General features: G+C 52.8%; 1 protein-coding gene across 3 annotated transcripts; it reads right to left on the minus strand.

The window, feature by feature from the left end:
• Positions 1-762: 762 nt before the first annotated feature.
• Positions 763-5,143, minus strand: Marveld1 (MARVEL domain containing 1). Of its 3 annotated transcripts, none has more exons than XM_012951515.2 (2): positions 3,217-5,143; positions 763-1,644 (listed from the first exon to the last, which is right to left on the minus strand). In XM_012951515.2, the coding sequence occupies exon 1, from the start codon at positions 5,141-5,143 to the stop codon at positions 4,619-4,621; it is 525 nt and encodes a 174-aa protein (XP_012806969.2). In that variant the 3' UTR covers positions 763-1,644; positions 3,217-4,618. The 3 variants fall into 3 exon arrangements, with proteins under 3 accessions (XP_012806969.2, XP_044997492.1, XP_044997491.1); XM_045141557.1 differs by lacking the exon at positions 763-1,644 and adding an exon at positions 2,656-2,845; XM_045141556.1 differs by lacking the exon at positions 763-1,644 and adding an exon at positions 2,656-2,883.
• Positions 5,144-9,507: the final 4,364 nt, after the last annotated feature.

Here is a 9,507-nt window from a genome sequence, read left to right on the forward strand (position 1 = left end):
AAATACGCAGACAGGAGACAGAAGGGAGTAAGAGGGGGACACTCAACAGTTGGTGGCATTTCCCTCCACCCTGGAAACCCCAAACCCCAAATATGAAGTGGGGTTATGCATACTTGTGGTTCTTTCAGAAGAGTGGAGCACACCATCACATCCCAGCTGGTGCTGTCCCCAAGGAGTTTGAATTCTGCCAGCAGGGTCCCATTTTCCAGAGCACAGGCAGGATTAGCCAACAGCCTCTCCCTCGGCTCCACCCTTTGCAGGGCATCTCAGTTAGCAGCAACAGCTGGTCCAGGGCCAAGGACCTTCTGGGGAGTCAAGGCAAGCGCACAGGCAGGGATGGAATAAACCAGGGCCCGGGCTTGAGGTGCCTCCAGCTCTTCTCCTCACCAAGTCTAAAGCACTAGCAAGTTGCCTTTGAGCCTGGACTTTATTTCTCCTTCTGTAAGATTGGTTGGGCCAAAACAGGACTCTACTGTGTCCACAGTGGTAATTCCTGGCATGACGGGCAGTGGCTCTGCCAAACAGGGGTCCACTGAGTTCTAGCCAGGAGGGAGGGAGTCTCTGCAGTTCCCTCTAACCCCGTGCCAGGGACAGTCTGCTTCCCTCTGGCTCCTGCCCTCAAGCAACCCCGGAGCCCTGCTGCTAACCACCCAAGGAAGTCTGTGAGCTCATTTCTTCTCCCTTCTAGGCAGCAAGGGGAAGGGAGAGAGGTGGTAAGAAGACAGGCAGCGTGGCATCGAAGCAGGGTACAGGACACAAACACAGTATTAGACAACTTTATTCCAAAAAGCATCCTGATAGCCATGGCTACATTAATGGATAAGGCACACAGGGCCCCTCTCCCTTACCACCCTCCCGGCAGCCAAACCCCTACCTCTTGGCCTTTGTACACACTGTAGAATTTGCTTCCTGGGCCCACAAGTGGCCCCAGACTTCTGAGCTGGGAGCTGCCAACTGGCCCCAATCCTAGTGTCAGAGAAGGAGGACAAGAAGACTGCCTCCAGTATTCAAAAGCTTGGGCCACATCAGGTGGCCATACTGTGGCACTTGAAGAAAAGTGGGGTCACTGCACTCTTATCCCTCCTCCTCCCATGTGGCAGGCTGAGGGACCACCAAGCTGCTGGAAACCAAATGGGAAGGCACATCAGGAAATGCCAGCGAGCTCTGGAAAGCTACAGGCACATCACGAGGACAAGGCACAAGAACGGTGAGTCTGTGTGCTCCTGGGTAAGGTCACCTGGCCACAGACCCAGAGAACTAGGTCCCTGGGGACACAGCTTAGATGGTGATCTAAAAAAAAGGCAGAAGTGAGAGGACTAAAGCCAGAACTTCAACCCATCATTTTAAGAAACATAGCGGGCCAGAGTTGAATTTCAGGTGTCCAGAATCTTGTGTCTAAAATGACAGTGCAGGAGAATCAGGAGTTCTCTCAAGGTAAAATCAGACTTCTCCATCACCACTACCATACCGGGTGGTGGGCAGAGGAGGCTGCTGGGCAGAGGGCATCTCTTCTTCCCACCACAGTGAAGACTGAAACCTTCTGCCGGCCCCAGACTGAACGGTACTGCCAGCCAGGCAGCAGATATTGGGAGAGGGTGGCTTCATGCCCTCGGGCAGCCTCCATGGCTTCAATGACACAGAAACCTGCAACAGAAGAACGAAAGTCATTGGCTGTCAAGATGTTCCCGCAAAGCACACCCCAGGCACGGACTGGTCTGTCTCTGGGGGGAAAGTCACTCTTTCTGGATCATGGCAGTGGGACAAGACCACCAAGACAATGAAGGCACTTATGTGATTGAGCATTCTGGGATTTCCCAGAGAGAAAGTTCTACAGTCTTTTTGTGTTTTGAGTCTTGAGATTGAGACTTACTATATGGTGGAGGCAGATGGTTTGGAATCTACCATGTAGCCCAGGCTGGCCTTGAACTTGTGATCCTCCTACCACAACTTCTCAACTGCAGGGAATACAGGGGTCTCCCACCACGGCTAGCTCAAACTCCCATACCTAACTCTATAATGGGTAGAGTTTCCATTTTGCAAGATGGAAAAAGGTCTGGAGCTGCATGGTGGTGACAGCTGTACAACAATGTGAATATACTTAATGCTACTGAACCAAACACTGAAAACTGGGTAAAATGGTATATATTATGGTATGCATCTTTTGTAATTTATGAAAAAAAATATTCTTTTTGTTTTGTTTTGTCTTTCAAGGTAGGGTTTCACTCTAACCCAGGCTGACTTGGAACTCACTATGTAGTCTCAGGGTGGCTTTGAACTCATGGTGATTCTCCTACCTCTGCCTCCCAAGTGCTGGGATTAAAAGCATGCGCCACCACGCCCTGCTGAAAAAATTCTTGATGCTGGGTATTGAACCAAAGACCTTGTACATTCTAAGTGTGCTTTCTACCAGAGCCACAACCTCGGTCCCAGGGAGGGAAAATGCATTAACAGTACCAAATATGTTTCCACCCTTACTATACATAGTGCCGTCTGGTGCTGAAGAGGCCAGACTGCTGGGGTTCAAAGCTGACCTCCACCACTCATTATCGGGGAGATCTGGGGCACTGATCTCAATACATTGTGCAGAGAATACACAAAAGCTTGTAAGCACTTCAGGCAATGCAGCCACCCAGAAGGGCTAGGATAGGTGTTATGTAAAAGCACAGTGGGCTCTAGGCTCCCACTCCAACCCCTGTCTTCATAACCACAGCAGAGAAACCCAGGCCGTCCACACCAAGCTCTAAAAGCGTACCTGCACGGGCTGGGGTGTGGCTCTGATGCGGGTTCACTGTGTACATGAGGCCCTGAGATCCATCCTGACGCAGGTTCTCCCATGTTCTAGCTTCTAATCCAGAGTAAAATGAGGTTTTCAAAGGGTAGACCCTGGAAGGATTTAGCCAAAAGGCTGATCTTTTACAACTCTGTGAACATTGTGGGTTGTGTGTGTGTTTTGAAGTAGGGACTCTCTCTAGCCCAGGCTGACCTGGAATTCACTATGTAGTCTCAGGCTGGCCTTGAACTCACAGCGATCCTCCTACCTCTGCCTCTAGAGTTGAGGTATTAAAGGCATGTGCCACCACCCCTGGCTAACATTGTGTTTTTTACTATCACCCTCCAGCTTATTCTGAATAATAAAAAAGACCTTTTGTTCTGGAAAAGGTAACTCTATGCTTTACATTCAAAGGCATACAATTCCTTCCAGAGTGTCTGTCTTACCTTAGATACAGGGCCAGCTGTCCACCCTGGGTCCAGAGATTTCTCTTCTGGTTGGTGGGCAGGGTTATCTATCCTACCAGCGGCCAGGAGTCAATGCCAGGATCTCTTCCTTACAGGTGAGTGTCTTTTTGACCTGGCTCACCCAAGCTTCATTCCTCCAACAATGTTAAGGACCTTTTTAGTTCACCATTTCCCAGGCCTCTGGAAGGTGAGGGGCAGCTAGCACCTTTGTCACTGGGGTAGATGCCCACTTCGAGAAATTCCCTAATAAAGAAGAAGCTTCCCAAATCTTTAGTGGGTCAGATTGTAGGAATGAGAGAGATTCCAGACAGCTCAAGACTTCTTGGCATCTTAAGGGGGAAATGGCCCAAGCCCAGGAGTAATCAATGCAGTAAACTAAATCACTGTGCTTGGGCTCCCCGTGCGGGAGAACATTTCTGAGTCCTTTCTATGCTAACAAGCACCGTGGGTCTGCACCACTATCTGACCCATTTGGCTACAGAACCCTTTGGAGGTAGCTCCTGAGCCAGACTTCCTGGACCACCCATCGTTTTGTGATAAAGAACATCAGTTCTAATCTGCGGCTGTCCCCAGGAGCAGGATCCGGGTCCTCATGTGCCCAGAGAAGGAGTGGGCCTCACCCTAACCACCTCGCTTGGTTAGGTGAAAGTCTGTAATGCAAACGGATATTGCGGGATGGAGTGGAGCAGAAGCTAGCTAATGAGTGAGGTCTGGGAAGAGACTCGTGTCACTGGCAGGCCAGGGAAGTTAGGATGTTGAGGCTGGCCTACGTGAACCCAGAAACTAAAGGCCGAAAGAAGACTCAAAGGTGCAAAGTAGAGCACTCTCCAATACCGTACGGCTGCAGACCCTCCCCTCATAAACTTGCTGTGCTCGAAGGGGCCGGGCATAAAGCCCAAACAATCCCAAACGATGACCAAACTCGTCAGTTGTCTCAGGACCAGCCAGGGCCTGTCCCTAGCTCCTCTCGCCGCTGCCTGCCAGCCTGCCTTTTACAGCATAGGGGGCCCCTGGAAGATGGGCCCCGGGGTGGAGGAATGCTCTTCCAATTTCAGGGCGGGAGGGAGGGGACAGTGGCGCAACCCTAAGACCGATTCCAGTTTGGGAGCCTCCCCCGGATCTACGCGGCGCCTGTCCACGTCTCGCGGTCTGCAGGGGAAGGGGGAAAAGGGAAGGCGAGGTTTCGCTTGGGGCAGCCCCTCGGGTCGCTGCGCCGGTCCCCGGAGGCTGCGGTCGGCGGTCGTCGGGGGTCCCGGGCACGCGCGGTGGAGACGCAAGCAGTGGGCGCCGGGGATGCGAGGGCGCGGGGCGGCGGCAGGAAGGGCTCGGAAGGTTGCCCCGCGCGGGCAGAGGCCGGGGCCGCGGCGGGGGGCGGGCGACCTCACACCACCTCCTGCTTGCCCTGGTAGCGGCGGCAGCAGCCGTAGAGCGCCGAGAGCAGGTAGAGGCCGAGGCAGAGGCCCCCGCAGACGGCGGCCGCCAGGAAGGCGTGGTAGGCGCAGGGCAGCGGGTAACTCTTGAGGTTGCAGTAGCTGTGTCGCTGCGTCTGGTCGATCATGATGCCCGTCGCCGCCCCGTAGAGCGCGGCCGCCAGCAGGTCGTGTGCCACGTTGACCACGAGCCAGCGCGAGCCCAGCACGGGCACCAGCTCCTGCTGGCCCAGCAGCGTGACGAAGTAGATGCTCAGCGTCAGCAGCCAGAAGAGCACCGACACGAAGAGCGCGAAGTGCACGGCGCCCTGGTACTTGCTGGTGGCGATGGTGATCCAGAAGGCGGCCCCGGCCAGCAGCTGCAGCAGCCGCAGCACGCCCAGCGGGCCGCGCAGGAAGGCCCGCTGCAAGCGCACCGAGCCGCCGCGGGCCGTGCGCGCCGGGGGCGGCGGCTGGCGCGGGGGCGGAGGGAGCATGGCCCCCGGGCGCGGCGGCAGCGGCGGCGGCGGCGGCGCCCCGAGCAGCGGAATGGCGGCGCCGGGCTGGGCGCAGGGGATGGGGTGGGGTGGGGGACGTCCCGGGCCCCGGTGCCCGCCGAGCCTGAGCGGCCTGCGCTGCAAACTCCTCTCCGAATCCTGCGCGCAGCCCCACCCTTCCTCTCTCCTCTCTCTCTTTCTCTCTTTCCTCCTCCCCAGCCCTCCTACCCGCCCTCGGCCCGTCACCTCCCCAGTCTCCACCCCTGCTCGCGCCTCCGGGCTTCCTGCCATCGAGCTCTCCGCCCCGGCGCCCCCCTTTCCGCGACGCACCAGTCTCCCGGTTCCCATTCCTTCATCCACAGACCCCGGCGGCGCGACCCCTTCCGCCTGGCTTCCCGCGCTGCTGAGCCAAGTTCGTCACGTCTGCAGCTTATTTCAAACTCATCCTGTCCAGAGCTGGGTACAAACTTCTCGCCATGGGATTCTCTGGGTTAGAATAAGGGATCATCACCCACCAGAGGCCTTGCTGCCTCTCCCACAGCACACAGGGCAACTCCAGGCTCTTTTAACCAACCTTTCCTGGCCATCTTTGTATCTTGGTTAAATTTGTAATACGCTACCTAACACAGGACTGAGAGACAACGAAGCCCTTGTTGCTCAGCCGAATGGCAAGAGGGCCAGCGATGTTTTGGGCTGCTGTTCCTGCTGTACCCTCGCTTCACAGGTATTCTCGTGAAAGCCTCAAAACAACCCAAGAGATGAGATTATTTTCTTCATTGTACTGGGTAGGAAAATGAAGCCTGGAGGAATTCAGACCAGGAAACTGGTATGCACTGCTGGCTTCTCTTGCCCGTTCAGACCTAACCTTTGTGCCCTCTGGCAACTTTCTAAAACAGCCTAGCTGCTCCTTGCAGTGTTTTTCCCTGGCTGACCACAGGACAGAGTTGTGCCCCTCCTTTTCCATGTGGTACATTTCACAATTATTCCCAACCAACTTCCAATTTCTTGGTTTTTCCACTTCCTCCCCTTAGGCATCCTCCCACCCAGAATGCCAACCCCACCAATTCTCAAAAGTTTCTTGAATACACTCAGGATGCCCTTCATGTTCCAGACCCAGTGTGGCTGCAAGACTTCTACCTAGCCTTCAGTGCACAGTTTAAATGCTACTGTTTTGTGTTTTTTTTTTTTTATTTTTTAAATTTTATTTATTTATTTATTTGAGAGTGACAGACACAGAGAGAAAGACAGATATAGGGAGAGAGAGAATGGGCGCGCCAGGGCTTCCAGCCTCTGCAAACGAACTCCAGACGCGTGCACCCCCTTGTGCATCTGGCTAACGTGGGACCTGGAGAACCGAGCCTTGAACCGGGGTCCTTAGGCTTCACAGGCAAGCGCTTAACCGCTAAGCCATCTCTCCAGCCCTGTTTTTTTTTTTTTTGTCCAGCCTCCTAGTGGCCCTTCTAGGCTTGCACCTGGAACATCCCTCTGCAGTAGTCCAGTCGGCTGCATCTTAAGTGTGAGTTACTAAGCCTTTGCCTGGGTCTGCCACACAGGGGACCCTCAGCACATTTACATGGAAGTGATAGCTGAGTGGCTACAGGAACAGCAACGGCACTCAGACAGCTCCTCTGCCCCAGAGGCTTATGCATGTGGCAGACCTCCAGCTGACCTTACTCTGCAAAATTCAGCCTTCTGGTCGTGAATTCACAGGCCCCTAGCCTTGTGGAGCAGACCTCTCTTCCAGAAGCCTGGATTCCCTTTAGGCTGAAAAGAATTGGGGCTAGGGAGCTGGCCCAGGGGGTTAAAGGACTTGCTATATGTGATGCCAGAGTTTGGAACCCCAGAATCCAAGTAAAGCCTGATGCAGTGGCCAGTGTCAGAAATCCCAGCCCTCCTACAGAGAAATACGAAGCAAAGACAGGAGAATTGCCAGAAGTCTAAGGGCCAGCTAGTCTGGCCTATGCAGTGATGAATAATGAGAGACCCTGCCTCGAAAAACAAGGTGAGGTCAGGTGTGGTGGCACACACCTTTGATCCCAGCACTCAGGAGGCAGAGGTGGGAAGATGGCCATGAGTTCAAGGCCACCCTGAGACTACATAGTGAATTCCAGGTCAGCCTGGGCTACAGCGAGACCCTGCCTCTGGGTGGGTGGGAGCCACAGAGAAAGAAATGAAAAGGCTGGAGAGACGGGTCAGCTGTTCAGGCTTTGTAGGCAAAGCCTGATGACCTGGTTCAATTTCCCAGTACTCATGTAAAGCCAGATGTACAAAGTGGCACAAGCATCTGGAGCTCGTTTGCAGTGGCTGAAGGCCTTGGCATGCCTATTCTCTCTCTGTCTCTCTTCTCTCTGTCTCCATCTGCTTGCAAATAAATAAATAAAAATATTTTTAAAATAAGAGTGTAGTGGCACACGCCTTTATTTCTAGCCATTAGAAGGCAGAGGTAGGAGGATCTCCAAGAGTTCAAGGTCACCCTGAGACTAGTACAAGACCCTATCTCATAAAAACAAACAAACAAACAAACACAAAAACCAGGTGGAAGGCAAGGGTTAGCACCTGAGGTTGTCTTCTAACCTTCACATGGTTGGCAGGAGCTGGCACTGGAGTCAACCTGTAGGGTGGGAACCACTGCTTCACTATCCCCTAGTGCTGGGCCTGGGGGAAGGGCTGCCTAAACTTCTTGTGCCTCAACATCCTCATCTGTTAAATTACTTTAGTCAGCAAGTAGACACTGACACTTGTTAAGTACTAAACACTGTTTTAGAGTCCAGAGACAAATCTGTGAATGTAACATTTATTATGTGCCAGTCCCTATGACAAGCACTTGCATTCATTGATGTAACCGATCATTACACCAACCCTAAGAAGCAATTATCCGGACTTAGAAGGCTGAAGAAGTTGACCATGGTCTAGGAGCTGATGGGGCCTCTTTCAGCAGGGCCCAGAAAAAGCTAACCCTACGTGCACATTCTCAGTTCGTTTACTTATTGCCCACATTAGACTCTCTCAGCCAGTCTTGCAGGGACCCTGAAATGCTAAGTGATTTGCTCAGAGAACCACAACTCATGTCAGTGTTGGAATTCAAACCTGCATCTTCTGACCCAGTGCGGGGCTTGTCCCGAAGCACCCCTCTTCAATACTCAGGGACACATCCTCGTAGCCATTGAGATGCGAATTAGGATTAGGGCTGAGGTCTGGCGACGCCGCTAGAGATGAATCTGGGTACTGGATTGAGGAGTTGATTCCTGTGGACAAGAGGCCTAAAGCCTATGTCTTCTGAAAAAGACATCTGGCCGTGGGGAGTTAGGGCGCCACCTGGTGGGCATAGACTTTCAACCTCTGGAGTCAAGATTGGCTCCTTACATGGAAGTGGTTTGGGGGCGATATTTTTAGCCGCTGGAATCCTGAAAACATTCCAAGGGGTGGTGAAGCAGACTCTTTTGAAAAGCGTTACTACGCAGAAAAAATCTCGATTTCCTTCCAACTCAACGAATCTGGTCTAAGCACCTGCTAGATGCAAACAGCTGGCATAGAAACCAGGAATGAAAAGAAAACTTGTGCTCTCCGGTCGGCTGCTGGTTGCTGAGGGCAGTTATGGACATGAAAGATACATAGATGAGGGTTGTAAGGAAAGTACAAAAGGCAAGGAGAGAATATGTGTGAGGAGAGGCCTGGGGAATCTTCTAGCACAAGGTGTCAGTGAGGATGGGTAGAATTCGCACAAGTAGACCCAAGAGACAGTTTGCTAGAAGTTACCCCTGAGTCTGCCTAGAATGCAAGGCCATTGTTGCTCCTTAATCAGCCATTCCTCAGGGCTCTGTTTGCAGCCAGCAACCTGGAGAGATGAAGGCATAACTCCCCCTGAGGAGGTCGGATTACAATAAGGAATGGTGGTGGTGGGAGACATGGTACGTTCCTCAAGTTTAGTGCTTCTCCGCTGGGCCACAATGTAACTGCACATCTGAGCTTCTGTGCCCCCTTAGGAGGGTTAGGACAAGAAGAGATTTTACTACAATGCTCACGCTGCCTGTCTCTGACTCAGGAATCCCATGATACCAGGCAGGCTGATAAGCTTATCAATGTAGTAAAATCCCAGAGCCTATGTTATGGGTTTTGATATGAAGCATTCCCCACAAAGGCATATGTATGGGTTGATGAATGCAATCACTGAGAGATAACTGGCTCATGAAAGCTACTTGATATAATCATAACTTGATGCCATTATTGAATGGTGATGGAAACTTTCAGAGCTGAGACTAATTGCAAAAAGGTCACTGCTCTGGAAAGATATACCCTGTCTCTGGCCCTTGCCTGACTCTCAGCTCCCTGGCTGCCCCAAAGCAAGCAGCTCTGCTCTGCCCTAT

The sequence above is a fragment of the Jaculus jaculus genome, chromosome 1, assembly GCF_020740685.1.
Source record: "Jaculus jaculus isolate mJacJac1 chromosome 1, mJacJac1.mat.Y.cur, whole genome shotgun sequence".
NCBI lineage: Eukaryota > Metazoa > Chordata > Mammalia > Rodentia > Dipodidae > Jaculus > Jaculus jaculus.

Excerpts from the sequence above, each read along its gene's own strand:
- Marveld1 (XM_012951515.2), bottom strand. The coding sequence starts at position 5,143 with ATGCTCCCTCCGCCCCCGCGCCAGCCGCCGCCCCCGGCGCGCACGGCC.